A 20,275-nucleotide genomic window follows, 5' to 3' on the forward strand; every position below is an offset into this window, starting at 1 on the left:
GTAACCATCCTTTCACCTGTCATAACCCCAGCATGCCTGCTGAGACTCTGCTCTCTGAATGCTCACTCATGCCTCTCACATTTACTTCTCTTCCATCTCACAGAATCCCAGCGTGATGAGGGTTGGAAGGGAGATCATCTAGTCCAACACCCCTGCTAAAGCAGGGTCACCCAAAGCAGGGTCACCCAAAAAGCAGGTTGCCCAGGATTGCCATGTCCAGGTGGGTTTGGAATCTCAGGGCAGCCTGATCCAGTACTCCAGGACCCTCACAACAAGGTTCTTCCTTATGTTTAGGTGGAACTTCCTGACTTCTAGTTTATACCCATTGCTCTTTGTCCAAACTCTGAGCACCTTTGAAAAGAGTTCCAGCCCCATTCTCTTGCCACACAAGTTGGACATTTCCAACAGTCCTCACTTTCAATCCACACTGTGCTCCCACCTGCAACTCCCATTCACTTCCATGGCACATGCTTCTTTGCCCAGGTTTCTGTTTCTTTAGCTCAGGAGAGCAATAATGAGGGAAACCTGATTTTGGCTGCAGAGTCAAACTAAAGCACCAAACACTGCCATTGCTCCTGGCAAGGAACTGCAGGTAAATGCAGGTGGAGTTTTGGGCAGAAACAAATGGTAAAGCTTGGGTAAGAAGGTGGCTGGCATGTTTGGGTTTGTTCCCCACATCTGAGCAGGGCTGTAGCCTAGGGCTCACATTCTGATCCTGCTTGTACTGGTGGAATTCAGCTGCAGCCATGCTGATTCATTGGCAGGTGAGGTTTGAAAGCTACTTTCAGTTCTTTAATCAAAGGCTGTGGCTAATGAGAGTTGTGCAGGATCTGGAAATGCCAAACAGTGCAGGGAAGTGAGAATATACAAGGAAGGGCAAAGGCACAACAACCTTCCTCTCTCCTTGTTTAGTAATTTCTTATCAACCTATCTGGAAATGCACTACAAAGCAGGGGAAATAACCATCTGCCTCTGCAGATCAGCAGCCTGGGGCATAGAAGGTGACACAAGCTTGCCTGAGGCCAGCCAGCAGCTCAGTGGCACAGGCAGGTGATGGAGACTCAGTCTCTTGTTACCTTTTTTCTTCATTTTAGATTCTGACCCATTTTGTGACCTCAGGAATGACTGCCAAGTGTGTTATAAATGCAGTTACTTTTATTTTACCAACATAATCAAGGTGTTATATAGCTCTGCTGCTCAAACATGTAACACTTGGCCTGAACGTTGCTGGTGCTTGTTTTACAGCATCATAAAGACAAGAACTTTATAAATCAGAGAAAGTCTAAGGCTTAAAATGTGTAGTGAGCATTGAAGACATGTAACCTATGGGTAACTTACCCATAGTTAGGAGTTGTCCTGCTGGAAAGCAGCTTTCTGGAGAAGGAGTTGGGAGTGCTGGTGGACAGCAGGTTCCTCATGAGTCAGCAGTGTGCACTCGTGGCCAAGAAAGCCAATGGTTTCCTGGGGTACATTCAGAAGAGTGTGGCCAGTAGGTCAAAGGAGATTCTTCTGTCCCTCTGCTCTGCTCTGCTCTGCTCTGCTCTGCTCTGGTTAGACCATATCTGGAGTGCTGGGTCCAGTTCAGAGCTCCCTTGTTCAAGAGAGACAGGGAACTACTGGAAAGAATCCAGCAAAGGCCATCAGGAGTCACTGCACCAAGCATACCTCCAAAACAACAGTCTGGGTGCTAGATTGGACTGGGTGATCTTGAGGGTCTCTTCCAACCTGGTTGATTCTATGATTCTATGATTCTACTCCCACACCTTTCTATCTGAAGTGTGAGGCAGTTGAGGTTTCTTTTGTCCAGCCTAGGTGAGAGCAGATGCAGGACCTTCATGACCATTTCTTTGCATCGTGTGGTAAGGTTAATGAAGAAAGTATTTTCTAGCAACAGCTGGGACAAAAATTAGCTGGATCCTTCTGAAGGACTCAAAAGCAACTGTTCTTCACCTGTGCCTTGAGTAGCATTGCTGTTGTTTCCCCAGTGCCAGGCAGATTAGCTTCTGTTCTGCTGGGGTGAAAGATACTCTGGATCCTCCCTTACTCTGTGTCAGATCCTTGGTTAGATGAAGGAATGTGCCAGGGCTGAGCTTCAAACAGAGGAGGTGCTGGATGGAAAAAGAAATAAGGTAAGAATCAGGCAGATCAATTTAGTCAGAGAATTCAGATTCTAAACCTGTTTAGGTACTTAGCCAATCCTTGGGATCTTGGTGGCCTTCAATACCTCAAATACCTTCACAAATCTGGGTTGAAAGGGGAAGCAGTTTCCATTCATCATCTCAGCATAGAGAAAATAACAATCAATCCAAACATCTTTTTATTCTTTCCAACCACCTTTCTGACACTCTTCAAACATGCCCTGGAAAAGCCCAGCTGGGCACTATCTGGAATTGGTACATTTAGCTTGGGAAAAGCCTGGCAGAGATCACAAAGGTGCAGAAGAGGCCACTGAAAGAATTGAGATAGGATTTGTCTTTAAAAAACCCAACCAAACCAAACCCAAAACCCAAACATCATTTTGCCTTGCAAATTGCTCTTAATCCAAGTGCAATCCCACAGGGATAATTTGCCTTGGTTGTTTTTATACTCCCAGCCATGGTGTTTGCAGTTAGGTTGCCTCTCCAATGACCCTACCTCTTCTCTCATGCAATGTTTTAATTGTTTTTGATGAAGAAGACACTGACTGCAGCAGAGGCCAGTCAGGATGCTGCATGTTCTTCTCCCTCCTGCTCTGTCCTAGTGAGGCCACATGTGTCCAGTTCTGGGCCACCCAGTTCAAGAGAAACAAAGAACTACTGAATAGAGTCCAGCAGAGGCCATGAAGATGTTGAGGGCACTGGAGCATCTCTCTGAGAAAGGAAAGCTGAGTGGCCTGGGAATGCTTAGCCCAGAGAAGAGCAGATTGAGGGGGGATCTTTTCAGTGCTCATCAATACCTAAAGGGCAGGGGGCAATAGGATGGGGCCAGTTTTTTTTCTGTGGTGTCCAGTGACAGGACAAGGGGCAGCAGGCACAGACTGGAACACAAATGTTCCATCTGAGCATGAGGAAAAATGTCTTTCCTGTGAGGGTACTGGAGCCCTGGAGCAGGCTGCCCAGAGAGGTTGTAGAGTCTCCCCTGGAGACATTCCAAACACACCTGGATATGACCCTGGGTGACTTGCTCTGGGTGATTCCTCTTTAGCAGAGTATCAAACTAGAAGATCTCTAGAGGTCCCTTCCAACTCCCACCATGCAAGGATTCTGCAGAGTATTGAAATAGGAGAGCTCTAGAGGTCCCTTCCAACCCTCACCATGCAAGGATTCTGCAGAGTATTGAACTGGAAGATCTCTAGAGGTCCCCTCCAACCCCCACCATTCAAGGATTCTGCAGAGCATTGAGCTAGAAGATCTCTGGAGGTCCCCTCCAACCCCCACCATTCAAGGATTCTGCAGAGTATTGAACTGGAAGATCTTTGGAGGTCCCTTCCAACCCTCACCATGCAAGGATTCTGCAGAGTATTGAAATAGGAGAGCTCTAGAGGTCCCCTCCAACCCTCACCATGCAAGGATTGTGCAGAGCATTGAGCTAGAAGATCTCTGGAGGTCCCTTCCAACCCCCACCATGCAAGGATTCTGCAGAGTATTGAACTAGGAGAGCTCTAGAGGTCCCTTCCAACCCCCACCATGCAAGGATTCTGGGATTCTGAGATGCCATTATCCTCCATCCATATGGAACCATAAGTAATCACCTTGTGGCCACTTAACCTGCAGGAGCTCCCCTTACTCTAGCTCCCATCCTGTTTGGCAACACTAAGCCACACCTCAACAGCAGTTTCAGATTGATTCACAGAAGTTAAGAGAAGCAAACACCTTCTTCCCACACTGGCTGCCTCCAGGACCCAAGCAAAGGGAGCTGAGTGCCACATTCCTAGGAGGCCACAGTACTGCTGCCAGACCATTGGAATTCCCTTGTCTGACTAGACCAACCAAAAAGGCAGCCAAGGCTCTGAGCCTACACTTAACTCTTCATGACTTGGCCCCAGTCTAGCACACAACCTTCCTCAGGCTCTGTCCAGGCATTGTGACTTCAGGATCAGGGCCTTATCTCATAGAAACTTTTTGTGGCTTTAGAATCAAGAGGAACTGTAACCCTCTAGCTTGATCTTGATGCTTTCCTTTCTTGGCTTTTAGGGACAAGATGCATTTGTGTCCTGCTTCCTACATGAAGGAGTCTTTGTGTTTTCATTGCCTTGCTCCTATGTATTATCTTTTGTTTGTGCTTAGATGTTAGGTGCTGCATTCAGTTTTGGGCTCCCCAGATGAAGAGGAACAGGGATTCTGATGGAGAGGGTACAGCAGAGGACTATGAGGATGATTAGGGGACTGGAGACCACTGCCTTATGAGGAGAGGCTGAGGCACCTGGGGCTGTTTAGTCTGGAGAGGAGAAGACTGAGAAGGCATTTAGGAAATGTTTATAAACATCTGAGGGCTGGAGGTCAGGACGGGGGGACAGGGTCTGCTCACTGCTCCCTGGGATAGGACAAGCAGCAATGGGTGTAAGCCGCAGCACAGGAGGTTCCAGCTCAACACAAGGGGCAACTTCTTTACTGTAAGGGTCCCAGAGCACTGGCACAGGCTCCCCAGAGAGGTTGTGGAGTCTTCTTCTGTGGAGACTTTCAAGGCCTGTCTGGATGTGTTCCTGTGTGACCTGAGCTAGATTGTGTGGTCCTGCCCTGGCAGGCGAGTTGGACTTTAGGATCTCTTTGGGTCCCTTCCAACCCCTAACATCCTGTGAGCCTGTGATTCTTTCCTTCACGTCCCACAGATGGATTTGTGATCACTCACTTGCACTGTAGGTCCTCCTGGAGGAGAGCCTACGCCCCTCCTAAAAATATGAGGTGAGATCCAAAACAGTGCTAGAGGTCACCAGTGCTCCATTATCTCCCTTCTGGATGGGGTTACCAATAACTGCTGGGTAGATGCCTTGTAGGAGCTCCCCTTACTCAACCTCTCTGACCTCTTTGAAAAATCCTCCAAGTATCACATCAGAAGTCCCTTTTCTTTGTTCACTCCAGCTTCTTACACTGCTAAAAATCGTCAGGGGGTGCAAGTTCCAATCCTTATGTTGATCACTTGTGTACTAATAAGACTTTCACCAAAACCTGCACAAATGTTGTGTGCTTCTGAAAGACATCAAAAGACTTTAGCAGCAGGCTGCAGACACTGTGGACCTTCAGGAGATGCTGAGTGTACCAAGAGATGAACAGCCACACACTGAAATGGTGCAAACCTGTTTCTGATCATGTCATTCTGCCTTCTTATTTTTGGAAGGCATTCAGTGATCAGCTGCTCTCTCAGCTGCTGTCTCCTTGAAGCTGCTTGCTTTGTCCTCTCATTTGCTGAATGCTCTGTTTCCCAACCAACCATACCAGTTCCTTCTGGCATCTATCCAGGACCTGGCAGAGTCCACGGACTTTGGACTGAGCCCAGTGTCAGTCCTGATCTAAGGGCTCATGGTCTGCCATGGAGCAAGCTAAACCCATGTGAAGCCTCTGCCAGTGTTCAATCCCAAGATGACAGTTGTGTCAGACAGGTGGATCTAGCAAGTGCTAGATGTGACATCTTTGGCCATATGTTCTCTTTTGACATAGCAAATCACTGTCATCTGGTGTCCCACCATCCAGAACGACTGCCTTCTCCTTTGCCTACAGAAGCATTCTGCCAGCACCATCTCCTTCCCTCTGAGCACTAACTGGGATTTTGGCAGCCACTGCAATAGTCTCCACATGGGGCATGGCAGCATACTAACAAGGAGACCTGTTGGTTGTCCTTATGAAGTCCTTCTTTCTTCCTTCAAGTGGCTTTGGCACTGGAGCTCGAACAGGTGCTGGTCGTATCGCAGCGTTCCACTGGGGGCTCTGGGCCAGGGTCTTTGCTGCTGCTTTGGAGGGCAGCAAGTTCTCAGCTGACTGATGAGTGGCCCAGCTGGGACGAACTGGTGGTTTTGGAACACAGTCAAGAGCTGTAGAAAATGATAGCTAGGAAGAGAAGGCAGTAAGTGTCACAGGATTATTGAGGCTGGAAAAGACCTCTGAGATCATCAAGTCAAGCCTATGACCTACACCACCACATTGACTATACCATGCCACTAAGTGCCGCATCAAATCTTGCCCTAAACACCTCCAGGGGTGGTGACTCCACTGCCACTCTGGGCAGTCCATTCTAGTGTCTTCCTTTCCATGAGGAAGTGCCTCCAAACATCCAACCTAAATCTCTCCTGGTGCAGCTTCAGGCCATGCCCTCTTGTCTTGTCATGAGTTGCCTGGGAGAAGAAACTTGACCCCTACTTTACTACAGCTTCCCTACAGGTAATTATAGAATGTGAGAAGGTCCCCCCTGGAAGAGATGTACAAATGTCATCTAGTCCAGCTTCCTTGCAGGGAGTGGGCACATCTTCAACAAGAGCAGGTTGCTCAGAGCCCCATCCAAACTTAGCTGGAAGGTTTCTAGGGAAGGAGCAACTTGGAACATTGTCTCACCACCCTCAGTATAAACAATTTCTTCCCTCTATCTAGTCTGGATCTCTCCTCATCTAGTTTTAAACCATCATAGAATCATTGAATCAAACAGGTTGGAAGGGAACTCCAAGATCACCCAGTCCAACCTAGCACCCAGCCCTGGCCAAGCAACCAGACCATGGCACTAAGTGCCTCAGCCAGGCTTGGCTTCAACACCTCCAGGCACAGAGACTCCACCACCTCCCTGGGCAGCCCATTCCAATGCCAATCACTCTCTCTGCCAACAACTTCCTAACAACATCCAGCCTAGACCTTCCCCTGTACAACTCGAGACTGTGTCCCCTTGTTCTGTTGCTGCTTGCCTGGCAGAAGAGACCAACCCCACCTGGCTACAGCCTCTCTTCAGGTAGTTGTGGACATCACTGAGGTGGAGTTGGTCTCTTCTGCCAGGCAACCAGAAACTGAACAAGGGGACACAGTCTCAAGTTGTGCTGGAGGATGTCTAGGCTGGATGATGTTAGGAGGAAGTTCTTCCCTTCCCAGAGAGAGTGATTGGCATTGGAATGGGCTGCCCAGGGAGGTGGTGGAGTCGCCGTCCCTGGAGGTGTTGAAGCCAAGCCTGGCTGAGGCACTTAGTGCCATGGTCTGGTTGCTTGGCCAGGGCTGGGTGCTAGGTTGGACTGGCTGAGCTTGGAGGTCTCTTCCAACCTGGTTGATTCGATGATTCTATGATTCTATGATCATAGACCCCTGGAGTCTATGGTGGGGGTTGGCAGGGAAATCTGGGGCCTATATAGTCCAACTACCCTGCTAAATCAGGGTGCCCAGGGTCACATCCAGGAGGGCTTAGAATCTCTGCAGGGAAGGGACTTCCCAGCCTCTTTGGGCTGCCTTGTCCAGTGGTCTGGCACCCTCACAGGAACTGATATTTTCCTTATGTTTAGATGCAACCTCCTGTGGTCTAGTTTATGCTCACTGATCCTTGTCCTGTCACTGGGCACCACTGAAAAGAGCCTGGCCCCATCCCCTTCACTCCTGCCCTTTAGGTATTAATCAGCATTGATAAGATCCCTTCTCAGTCTGCTCTTCCTATGTGGATTTTCATGTGGGCTACACCCACACAGGACCTAAGTGCGATTCATACTCCAAACACTAACTCTCTGTCAATATGTCAGGGGGAAATTTATTCCTCACTTCAGATGCTGCAATCTTATTACCTTAGGATATAGGCAGTGAGGCAAGACTGATCCTGTCAAAACGAGGTTATTTAGTAAGTCCTAAAAATAAGCCAGTAATTCAGGAACAGCTGGGAGGGTGGAGCAGCCTCTCGAACCCCAACAAGCAGATAGCCTGAAAGGCAAAACCAGCCCCTAATTGCTGACATCGCTGTCATTTGCAAAGCTGTCAAGAACATCAATCACTTTTCGCCTTCTTAATGAAGTGTTTGAGAATGTTGACGTTCGGGCAGGAGGCTCCCTCTTTTGTTGAGATGCTGCACAGGACTCTGCGCTGGAAGTTCTCAGGGCTGGTGTAAAGGACACTGATGTGACAGCAGTCACCTGCAGAGGGACCTGAAGGGACAGAGCTCGGAAATCACGGCAGGGCAGAGCAGCTCCGTGCCAGATTGAAGAGCAGGGATGAAGGTGGGTGAACAGCAGGACAGGAGCTGGCAATCATAGAATCATAGAATCAACCAGGTTGGAAGAGACCTCCAAGATCATCCAGTCCAACCTATCACCCAGCCCTATCCAATCAACTAGACCATGGCACTAAGTGCCTCATCCAGTCTTTTCTTGAAGACCCCCAGGGACGGTGTCTCCACCACCTCCCTGGGCAGCCCATTCCAATGGGCGCTTGCAGTCCAGAAGTCAATCGTACCCTGGGCTGCATCCAAAGCCGCGTGGCCAGCAGGTCAAGGGAGGGGGTTCTGCCCTTCTGCTTCACTTCAGTGAGACCCCACACAGTACTGTGACCAGATCTGGGGTCTTCATGGAACTGTTGGAACGTGTTCAGAGGAAGCCACGGAAATGCTGCAGGGGCTGGAACCCCTCTGATGTGAGGACAGGCTGAGAGTTGAGGTTGTTCAGCCTGGAGGAGAGAAGGCTCTGGGGAGACCTTCTGTCACCTTTCAGTACTTACAGGAGTGAGTGGCATATAAGAAAGAGGGGAGCAGACTTTGGATCAGGGTCTTTTGTGACAGGACATGTAAGAAAAATGGGAAGAGACTTTTTATCAGGGCCTTTTGTGACGGGACAAGGGTTTAGCCTGAAGAAAAGGACATTCAGGGGTGACCACATTGTTGTCTACAACTACCTGAATGGAGGCTGTAGCCAGGTGGAGTTGGTCTCTTCTCCCAGGCAAACAGCAACAGAAGAAGGGGACACAGTCTCAAGTTGTACAGGGGGAGGTCTAGGCTGGGTGTTAGGAGGAAGTTCTTCCCTTGCCAGAGAGAGTGATTGGCATTGGAATGGGCTGCCCAGGGTGGTAGTGGAGTCGCCGTGCCTGGAGGTGTTGAAGCAAAGCCTGGCTGAGGCACTTAGTGCCATGGTCTGGCTGATTGAATAGGGTTGTGTGCTAGGTTGGACTGGGTGAGCTTGGAGGTCTCTTCCAACCTGCTTGATTCTCTGATTCTATGATGGTTTTAAACTAGAAGAGGAGTGATCCAGACTAGATAGAGGGAAGAAATTGTTTACACTGAGGGTGGTGAGACAGTGTCCCAGGTTGCTCAGAGAGGTGGTAGAAGCCCCATCCCTAGAAACCTTCCGGCTAAGTTTGGAGTGGGCTCTGAACAACATGTTCTGGTGGAACACTGCACGGGAGTTGGACTAGATGACCTTTGTACATCTCTTCCAGCACAACACATTCTGGGATTCTATGATGCTATGATATAGTGGCCAAAAGAGAGATGTGTTTTCTCTGCCTAGTGTGGAAAAAGCTGAGACAGAACCTATGGCATTCCTCACTTTTCTTCACATAATATGGGACAGTAGCTGCTGAACGGAATGTGAGCATCAGGATGTACAGATAAGCCTTAAAGTCTTGTCCTGGCAAAGTGCTTGAAGAGAGGATTAACACTGAACCTACAGGTATCCTCGGAGTAAGACTTGCCCCTGGCTGAAGACAGAGCAGCTATTCCCTCCCCTTTGCATTCACAGTTGTAAGTATGAAAGTAGCACTTCATTCAGACACTTAATGAGCTTAATTTAGTGTCATTTACTATTCATTGTAATTTAGCTAATTCACTTTAATTTATTCTAAATTAAGTGTGAGCCTGGTCACATTCAAGGCTGCTGTTTCCACCACTACTAATAAAGTCCAAACCCTCACAAGTTTCATAGGAGCAGAACTGATTCACTGTGTGCAAATGTGGAGCCAGTAGATGTAATTTCAGGGCTCAGGTCATCCCTTTAATTATGTGTTTCTTCTCTTTCAGTTTGTTGTTATTCAGCCTCCTAAGCTTGGAGCTCTCCATAATAGCCCTCTCCACATCTCCATTGTTGCCTGTAAAACACTTTATTCTCACCTACTTTCTGTGCTTGGATCATTGATCTATTTAAGTGCTTCATATTAATTTGACTCGAAGTTTGCTTGCTTGGGGCACTTCTTCTTTCATCACAGTCTATTATTCTTCTAAGGATTTGCTAAAAACTTTAAGCCTCTTTATTTGGACTTCATTAAATGAGCTTTTTTTCCACAGGTCTTTATTTCAACAAGGTTTCTCAATCCTGCCTTAATAATAAATGGAAATTAATATTTGATTATTCCTAACTATATATATATGGAGAGAGAGAGATTGATATTCTGCTTCTGTGCATCAGCCTACAGCAGACTAACCCTTATAGGTAGAGGGTACTGTATATAGGGTATATAGGTAGTGGCACCATTAATAACTAGAGTGCCAGCAGGTTTATACATCATAGAACAAGAAGCACAGCTTTTCCACTGAAATCTGGACAACAGAATTACACAGAATCACAGAGCACTCTGGTTGGAAAAGACCTCTAAGATAATCTAGTCCAACCTCTATCTAACTCTACTAAATCTGGTGCCGAACCATGCCCCACTTAGCACCACATCTATGAGGCTTTTAAACAGCTCCAGGGATGGTGAATCAAGATTTCAGTGTTTGAACCCCTTTAGTGAAGAAATTTCCTCTAATATCCAACCTAAACCACCCCATGCACAACTTGAGGCCATTTCCTCTTGTCCTGACATTTGTTACTAGGGGGAAGAGACCAACCCCCACATCAAAAAGACCTCCTTTCAGGGAGTTGCAGAATCATAGAATCAACCAGGTTGGAAGAGACCTCCACGCTCAGCCACTCCAACCTAGCACCCAGACCTGGCCAAGCAACCAGACCATGGCACTAAGTGCCTCATCCAGGCTTGGCTTCAACACCTCCAGGCACGGCGACTCCACCACCTCCCTGGGCAGCCCATTCCAATGCCAATCACTCTCTCTGGCAAGGGAAGAACTTCCTCCTAACATCCAGCCTAGATCCCCTGGCACAACTTGAGACTGTGTCCCCTTCTTCTGTTGCTTGCCTGGCAGAAGAGACCAACCCCACCTGGCTACAGCCTCCCTTCAGGTAGTTGCAGAGAGCAACGAAAAAGCAACAGAGCAACAGAGGCTGCTCCATGTTTTTAACACAGATGGGAGCCAGTGTTACCAAGACTGCAGACCATAAAGGAGCTCTGTCACCATGGATTCCAGGACACTTAGTCCAGCATGTCAAGCCTTGCTAGTAACATTAAAACTCTTCCTAGGGCTTTTTGTGGGGTGAAAAGTCCATACCCACTGACTCTGTCTGCTCCTCCAGAAATCTGTCTTTGATTTTGTGTCAGCTTGCTGGTGACTATGTGCCCTAGGAATAATGGTGTCTGTTTTAATGTGTGAGCAGACAGAAGAAGGTGACACACACCACAGAGACCCTGTTCAGCCCTGTACAGCTGCAAAAAAATCCCCACTGAGGTTGTGCAGGAGGGTTTGGACTTTGTGATGGGAGTCAGACCAGGTGCTAGTGCCTTCCTGATTGGGTGTTACGGGTTAAGTAACTTTGAAGGACATAAAACTTCCCTACAATCTGGGGAAAGAAAATCATATTCACATCTTTTTACCTTGAACTAACATTCTTTTGCTTCTGCATTGACAATAAAAGAGCTTGAAATCTGAAATGGAACACGTGGTGGAATGAAACAGAATAAAGGCATTCTGATGTAAGGGCTACAGAGGAAGCCAGAATGGAAACTGTAAGGCACAGGCTAAGTTTAGTTCTATTTTCTGTCCTTTAACACGGAATCTCTTCCCTTGCAAACAGGCTGTATTTGGGTCATCCCAACCTCAGGAGACAATGGCTCTCTTTTCTGTAGAGCTTCTTTAGCTCAGCTCACATGTGTTCTCTGGCTTTTGCTGCTTCCAGGTCTGCAAAACCCCTCGATACGCTTGTGAGCACGTCCTTCTTCTGCCAGTTGTTTGTTGCCCTATCTTCAAAAGCTCAGACTCATGATGCTTTCTGGAAGCCTGACTTCCCTAGACTCCTTTCCTGTGGGGGTGCCCTATTTTACCAGAGATGAGCACAATGAGTCCTCAGTGTTAAGACCTTGGGGCTGCTTGCTCAGGCTCAGCACAGCTAACAGAGACTAACATGAAACTGCAGGGATCCAAAGTTGTGTGCACAGAACTGAAGCCTTGGGAAGAGATGCAAGCGTCACATGAGAACTGATCTTTGTAAAGCGTGGAAGCAGATGGAGGAGATGCTGTGAGTTAATCAGAGTGAGGGAGGAGCTTATAACAAGGTCACTGTCTCCACACAGACAATTGCTCTCCTTTTCCCACCAAAGGCAGATGGACTGTGTCTGGGTTGCAACGAGAGATTTCCCCATGGAAGCCAGACACGGGGTACATTGTGTCCTGCTTCTGCTCAGGCATCTCCCTCAGAGACCAGTAGCAAACATGCTTGCCCACCTATGTACAGCAGAAACAAAGCATCACACTTAGCTGCAGTCAATAAAAGCTCTGTGCTAAAATGTTCCAGGGTGTACCTGAGACTGGGCCTCAGTTGCTCTAATTACAAGCCAGTGATACTTGCCTGTGATTCTTCTTTCTGGAGCCTCTTAGATCCATGACCCTCTCTCTTTTTTCTCTCAGCTGCCTGCCGGCTGAGGTCTGGGGTCTGTCCTCCTCCTTTCTTTCTCCTGCAGAGTAGAACAGAACAGTATTATCAGGTGCTGTAGAGCTGGTTCCCTAGGGGGCAGAAAAAGAGAATCCCTTATGATAGTGCCACCCAAAAGGCTGTGGTTTGAGGGAATACATTTTATCTTGCACCTGAGGCAGACTGAGAGCACACAGTCAGATGCCTGGCTCAGAGGAGGGTGATAAATTGCTATTCTTTAAGTTATGATAACTTCATAGCACTCAGGCACATGCCTTGAGCTCAAGACTTACTGATTTAAACTAAATCCACATAACACATTACATCAGCTTAGGGGAATTCAAAGAAAGGCAAGGTTAGCTAAAGCAATTTGAGGGGGTTCAGCGGCTTGGATGGCAACACTCTGTGCTGGGTTAGGAACTGGCTGGAGGGCTGGACCCAGAGAGTGGTGGTGAATGGTGCCACATCCAGCTGGCAGCTGTCACTAGTGGTGTCCCTCAGGGATCAGTGCTGGGCCCCATCCTCTTTAACATCTTCATAGATGATCTGGATGAAGGCATGGAGTCAGTCATCAGCAAGTTTGCAGATGACACCAAGCTGGGGGCAGATGTGGCTGGTTTGGAGGGCAGAAGGGCTCTGCAGCAGGACCTTGACCACCTGGACAGATGGGCAGAGTCCAATGGGATGGGGTTCAATAGCTCCAAGTGCAGGGTGCTGCACTTTGGCCACAACAACCCCATGCAGAGATACAGGCTGGGGTCAGAGTGGCTGGAGAGCAGCCAAACAGAGAGGGATCTGGGGGTGCTGATTGATACCTGCCTGAACATGAGCCAGCAGTGTGCCCAGGTGGCCAAGAGAGCCAGTGGCATCCTGGCCTGCATCAGGAATGGTGTGGTCAGCAGGAGCAGGGAGGTCATTCTGCCCCTGTACTCTGCACTGGTTAGACCACACCTTGAGTCCTGTGTCCAGTTCTGGGCCCCCCAGTTTAGGAGGGACATTGAGATGCTTGAGCATGTCCAGAGAAGGGCGACGAGGCTGGGGAGAGGCCTTGAGCACAGCCCTACGAGGAGAGGCTGAGGGAGCTGGGATTGGTTATCCTGGAGAAGAGGAGGCTCAGGGGAGACCTTATTGCTGTCTGCAACTACCTGAGCGGTGGTTGTGGCCAGGAGGAGGTTGCTCTCTTCTCTCAGGTGGCCAGCACCAGAACGAGAGGACACAGCCTCAGGCTGTGCCAGGGGAGATTTAGGCTGGAGGTGAGGAGAAAGTTCTTCCCTGAGAGAGTCATTGGACACTGGAATGGGCTGCCCGGGGAGGTGGTGGAGTCGCCGTCCCTGGAGCTGTTCAAGGCAGGATTGGACGTGGCACTTGGTGCCATGGTCTGGCCTTGAGCTCTGTGGTAAAGGGTTGGACTTGATGATCTGTGAGGTCTCTTCCAACCCTGATAATACTGTGATACTGTGACATCCATGTGACTTAAAACAGAGATAAAGCTACAGGACTGCTCCTCCAACAAGTCATACAATCAGTCAGGGTTGGAAGAGACCAGAAGGATCATCTAGTTCCAACCCCCCGGCCATGGGCAGGGGCACCCTACCCTAGAGCAGGCTGCACACAGCCTCATCCAGCCTGCCTTTAATGTTGGTTTATAACCAAATACTTCTTCTTGTACACATAGGTATCAATGTTGATGTCAATGTCTACCCATCTTGGCAGTGCTGGGTTAAAGGTTAGACTCAATGACCTGTACAGTCTTTTCCAACCTAAATGATTCTATGTCTATGAATTTACATGCAGCTGTTATGAAAGTCATTACAATTGAACAGAAACATACCAGAGTGTGAAAATGAAGCAAAGTACCCTGGAATGTGGCCAGTTGACACTTTTTTTCCAGTATCAGCAGTAAAATCCATACTACAGGGAAGTTAAGAACTCTGTCAGGTTCATAAACATGAGCTCTGAAGGTGTTCATTTCCCTTCCACATTCAAATTCTGGAGAATTAATGAATTTAAAGCAGCAGCAATGAGTGCAACCTCCCCCAGCTCCATCACCAGCCTCTCTGGACTCTAGAACCATAGAATCAGTCAGGGTTGGAAGGACCACAAGGATCATCTAGTTCCAACCCCCCTGCCATGGCCAGGGACACCCTACCCTAGAGCAAGCTGCACACAGCCTCAGCCAGCCTGGCTTTAAACACATCCAAGGATGGGGCCTCAACCACCTCCCTGGGCAACCCAGTCCAGGCTCTCACCACTCTCATGCTCAACAACTTCCTCCTCATGTCCAGCCTGAACCTATTCATCTCCAGCTTTGCTCCATTCCCCCCAGTCCTGTCACTCCCTGAGAGCCTCAAAAGTCCCTCCCCAGCTTTTTTGGAGCCCCCTTCAGATCCTGGAAGGCCACAAGAAGGTCACCTGGGAGTCTCTGGAAGACATGGTTTTTAAACAGCACAATAGGAATACAAATCAGGAATATATAGGCAGGAAACCTGGAGATTGTGTCCAGCCCTGGAGCCCTCAGCACAAGAAGGATATTAAACCATTGCAGGGGGTCCAGAGGAGAGCCCCAAAAATGATGCAGGGGCTGGAACCCCTGTGTTGCAAGGACAGTCTGAGAGAGTTGAGGTTGTTTAGCCCAGAGAAGAGAAAGCTCTGGAAAGACCTTGTTACAGCCTTTTGGTGCTTAAAGGGGACCTACAAGAAAGATGAGGGCAGACTTCTTAGCAGGATCTGTTGTGACAGCACAAGAGGTGATGGTTTTAAACTAAAAGAGGAGAGATTCAGACTAAACACAAGGAAGATTCTTTTTTATGCTGAGGGTGGTGAGAGGTTGTGTTAGGTTGTCCAGAGAGGTGCCCAGAGAAGTGCCATTCCTGAAAACCTTTCAGGTCAGCTTGAATGTGGCTCTGAGCAACCTTCTCTAGGTGATGTTCCCACTTGCTGTGGCAGAGGGTGGACTAGGTGACCTTTCCAGCCTAAATTATTCTATGATCTTATAATTCTATGAAACAGAATCTAAAAGCAACATTTACCCTATGAAGAAATAGATCCACAGCACATAACACATCAACACAAAATAGAATCACAGAATCAAGCAGGTTGGAACAGACCTCCAAGCTCAGCCAGTCCAACCTAGCACCCAGACCTAGCCAATCAACCAGACCATAGCACTAAGTGCCTCAGCCAGGCTTGGCTTCAACACCTCCAGGGATGGTGACTCCACCACCTCCCTGGGCAGCCCATTCCAATGCCAATCACTCTCTCTGCCAGGAACTTCCTCCTAACATCCAGCCTAGACCTACCCTGGCACAGCTTCAGACTGTGTCCCCTTGTTCTATTGCTGGTTGCCTGGAAGAAGAGCCCAACCCCACCTGGCTACAGCCTCCCTTCAGGTAGTTGTAGACAGCAATGAGCTCTGCCCTGAGCCTCCTCTTTTGCAGACTGCACACCTCCAGCTCTCTCAGCCTCACAGGGCTGTGTTCCAGGCCTCTCACCAGACACAACAGCATGTATCTGGTATTCACTCATCCCAGACAAGCTGCAGATAAAGAACAATAGAGACAAGTCAGGCAACATTTCAAATAGCAAATTCAGGAAACCCACAATCTGTTTGTAAACACTTCACTGACAGTCAGGAGAGAAAATTCAATCCAAAATATTATTGTTGGGAATGAATTCATGGGCTTGGCAGTGCAGGGTGAATGATTGGACTCAGTGATCTTACAGAGCTGTGGGGATCAGTCTCTTCTACCAGGCAAGCAGCAACAGAACAAGGGGACACACTCTCAAGTTGTGGCAGGGGAGGTCTAGGCTGGATGTTAGGAGGAAGTTGTTGTCAGAGAGAGTGATTGGCATTGGAATGGGCTGCCCAGGGAGGTGGTGGAGTCTCTGTGCCTGGAAGTGTTCAAGCAAAGCCTGGCTGAGGCACTTAGTGCCATGGTCTGGTTGCTTGGCCAGGGCTGGGTGCTAGGTTGGAGTGGCTGAGCTTGGAGGTCTCTTCCAACCTGCTTGATTCTATGATTTTATGATTGAGTAGGGCTGGACTGGATAATCTTGGTTGAATAGATTGGACTGGATGATCTTGGAGGTCTCTTCTGACCTGACTGATTCTATTATTCTATAATTCTATGCTCTCTAAGGAGAATTCAGATGTGGCCTGTGTTCATAAATTCAGATCTTAACCTCTTCTGCTATGTTCCATGTGCATGGTGTCAGAGCATGCCCCTGCAGCATGTCACCACCACCACCTCATTTAAGGTCAAGGAAACACATTGAAGATGAGTTTCTCAAAGGTACAAGGGAAAAGGACATCTGAGCTGAGACGAGGGCTGCAGATCTCTCCCTCCAAGCTCTGAACTCGGCATTTTTCACCCCACTTTCCTCCCTTAAGGAATGTTTTTCATTCCCACAAGCCTCACAGGCAGAGAGCACTGGGCTGGCTATTCAGAGAGAAGAAAAGCAAGAGACAAGCGTTAGGACTGGGAAGGGCAGCAGAACACCACCTCCTTCTCACGCAAGCCAGCTTTTTTTCTGTCAGAAACAGGGCCCAGGCTGCTGACAGAACAATTACTGAAAGTAATTATTTTCTCATTGGGTAAACACTCCAGTACAATATGCAACTGTTTTTAGAGCCAGCCTATGACCATAAATTATCTAACTGAATTAGTGCTGGCTTCCAGAAGCCTGAGCTAGTTGGGGGGGAAGGAGCTTGCCTTTCGGCTGAGCTGTTGTCGTGAGAAGTAGCAGGGCTCTTTCTTGAGGCATGAGGACACAATCTTGGCAGGGGGCCAGGAGTAGGCTAGAATCAGAATTCATTATTCATGATAAAGTGGGAGGCAAACCTTTTGATTTATTGGCAATGAGCAGCACAAACACCAGATGCCTTCCAGCAGAACTGGAAAGAAGTGCCCCTCCTGGTGCTTCCCAGGCAGATCAGCGTCCCAGGGAAAATCTGCTGCTTTCTTTGCTTTCACACAGTAGAGAAAAATCTTTCACCTCACCTTTGTGCCCAAAGAGACAAATCCATCTTTCCTGCTCTCTATTCTGTTTGCATATAAACAAAAAAACCTACCTGGACAATGCAGGCAGGAACCAAAGCAGAGCTTTCAGAAACCATCCTTACGCTAAGCCGTGCGCATACGTGCAGCAGCACTGAGAGTCACAGCCACAATTCTACTGAGGGATTCTGATAACACCTTCCAGGCAATTTGTAATTCAATCCCTGTCTGGATCTCTTCTCCATTGCTCACCACTCCCTTGACTATGCATCTGATCGTTGCTATTCTTCATTTCACTGCTCAGTGACTCTGAAGCTTTTCCCACACCATCCCATCTAAACCAAATAATCCCTCTGTGAATGTATTCAGAGATCTCAGTCCCATCTCTTTCATGCTGCTGTGATGTTTGCCACCAAGGCTCTTGGGTGCAATTCAGATTTTATATGGCAAGCTTGTGCCTTTCTGAGCAAGGGGAAAAAAAACCCTCAGTCAAGTCTCAATTATCATCCAGATCGCAAATTAACACCATTCTGCCAGCTGTGGGGCAATGCACAGCTGTAGCACAGTGCTCTGGCTGAGAGCTGCACAATCTCTCCTACAAAGTGATGAAGCTGGTGAGGGGCCTGGAGCACAGCCCTGTGAGGATAGGCTGAGAGAGCTGGGAGTGTGCAGCCTGCAGAAGAGGAGGCTAAGGCTGAGCTCATTGCTGTCTAAAAGTACCTGAAGGGAGGCTGTAGCCAGGTGGGGTTGGGCTCTTCTGCCAGGAAAGCAGCACCAGAAGAAGGGGACAGAGTGTCAAGTTGTGCCAGGGGAGGTCTAGTCTGGATGTTAGGAGGAAGTTGTTGGCAGAGAGAGTGATTGACATTGAAATGGGCTGCTCAAGGAGGTGGTGGAGTCACCATCCCTGGAGGTGTGCAAGCAAAGGCTGGCTGAGGCACTTAGTGCCATGGTCTGGTTGAAAGGCCAGGGCTGGATGCTAGGCTGGACTGGCTGAGCTTGGAGGTCTCTTCCAACCTGGTTGATTCGATGATTCTATGACACCCTGTTATGAACAGTTCTCACCTCTCCTTGGACCAAAAGCAAGTGCAGAGTGAGGTCCAGCTCAGAGGAGATTTGAGCTGTGTCCAAGAGCTAGGGAAAGCTTTATTTTTTCATTACCTCTCTGCCTGACATTAGGCAGATTACCTTTGATTCAAAGAAGTAGCCAGTGACTAGTCTGTCAAAGAAGTAGCCAGTGACTAGTCTCACACATTGCTTTGATGATGGCATTAAGGTATTCCTTTGATGTAGCCTTGTGTTTTATTCACAAAGAAATCTCAACAAGTCCATCTTTTCTCAGCACAGTAGGACTCAAACAGAAAGAGTGGTTTGTTGGCTCACACCTTTCTGGCCAAGCTGCTGGTCTACAAGTTGCTCTCTCTTGTCCTTTCCTCTCAGCCATCACTTAGGCTTTCTGCTGCTTTCCTCCCAGTTCTGCTGCATCTTTTCACACATGCTTATGATCTAGAGAAAAATCCCTGTTCCTCTTCCTATGCATTCCAACTGCAGCAGAATCCATTTCCTCTCCCAGCCTGCCTTTGCAAACCCCTGTATGTTGGGAAATGTCTTGGGAATCTCATTGTACATACATTTCATTGTTCTCAACATTCATTTTACATGAAGAGTGGTTGTCATGCCCTTGAGCTCTGAGAATCCATCTATTCTGAAGTAAGAGTCTACATATCACAGGGCAGAGATCTTGATCTTGGTTCTTTGTTCTGCTTTACTACAACCCTTTGCATTGGTCAGGAAGGGTCTGCCTGAGCCTGTGGGCTACAGTAGAGTAGGTCATCTTGCATAGCATTCATATGAGACTCATAGCTCAACCCTCTAGACACAGTTGACTGAACATGGCCTTCACCAGCCATCCTAAAACAATACTTGGCATCACAGAGGGGCAGCCTGACTGCTTTGCCATTGTGCTAACATCAATGGGCAAGCGACACCTGCCCAAGCCACACGTTAACTGCTGCTGCTGCTGCTGCCAGCACCACCAAAACCTGCACTTGAGGAATACTCAAGTACACAAGTGGGTGTGTCTCATGACTCCTGTTGCAGGCAGGGAGCCCACTAAAGTGCTGAAGACCCAGCCCCTAGGTAAAGATGAAGGATACAATATAGAACCTTAGTGGGAAGACTTCATAGGATTCCTTGGGTTGGAAAGAACTTTTAAAGGCCATCTTGTCCAACCCCACCATAGTGAGCAGGACATAGTCAACTAGATCAGCTTGCTCAGAGCCCCATCCAACCTGATCTGTTTCCACAGATGGAGCTCCTACCACCAATCTGGGCAAGCTCGACCAAAGTCTCACCACTTTCAGTGTAAAACATTTTTTCCTTCTACCCAGCCTGAATCTCCCATCCTCTAGCTTACAGCCATGACCCCTTGTCCCTTCTATCAAGCCTGTTCCTATCATGGAATCATAGAATCAAGCAGGTTGGAAGAGACCTCCAAGATCATCCACTCCAACCTAGCACCCAGCCCTGGCCAAGCAACCAGACCATGGCACTAAGTGCCTCAGCCAGGCTTTGCTTCAACACCTCCAGGGATGGTGACTCCACCATTCTCACTGGGCAGCCCATTCCAATG

General features: G+C 48.4%; 1 protein-coding gene across 5 annotated transcripts in view; it reads right to left on the bottom strand.

The window, feature by feature from the left end:
• Positions 1-1,135: 1,135 nt before the first annotated feature.
• FBXO16 (F-box protein 16) overlaps positions 1,136-20,275 on the bottom strand; it is a 56,958-nt gene continuing 37,818 nt past the window's right edge. For 4 of the 5 annotated variants that reach the window (XM_064146656.1, XM_064146655.1, XM_064146658.1 and 1 more), the window contains 3 exons: positions 12,590-12,695; positions 5,792-6,020; positions 1,136-2,108 (listed from right to left, as the gene is read on the bottom strand). In XM_064146656.1, coding sequence (XP_064002726.1) covers positions 2,041-2,108; positions 5,792-6,020; positions 12,590-12,695 — 403 coding nt within the window. In that variant the 3' untranslated portion in view covers positions 1,136-2,040. The remainder of the gene's footprint in view (positions 2,109-5,791; positions 6,021-12,589; positions 12,696-20,275) is intronic. The other variant, XM_064146657.1, reaches the window with a different exon arrangement.

The sequence above is a fragment of the Pogoniulus pusillus genome, chromosome 7, assembly GCF_015220805.1.
Source record: "Pogoniulus pusillus isolate bPogPus1 chromosome 7, bPogPus1.pri, whole genome shotgun sequence".
Classification (NCBI taxonomy): Eukaryota; Metazoa; Chordata; class Aves; order Piciformes; family Lybiidae; genus Pogoniulus; species Pogoniulus pusillus.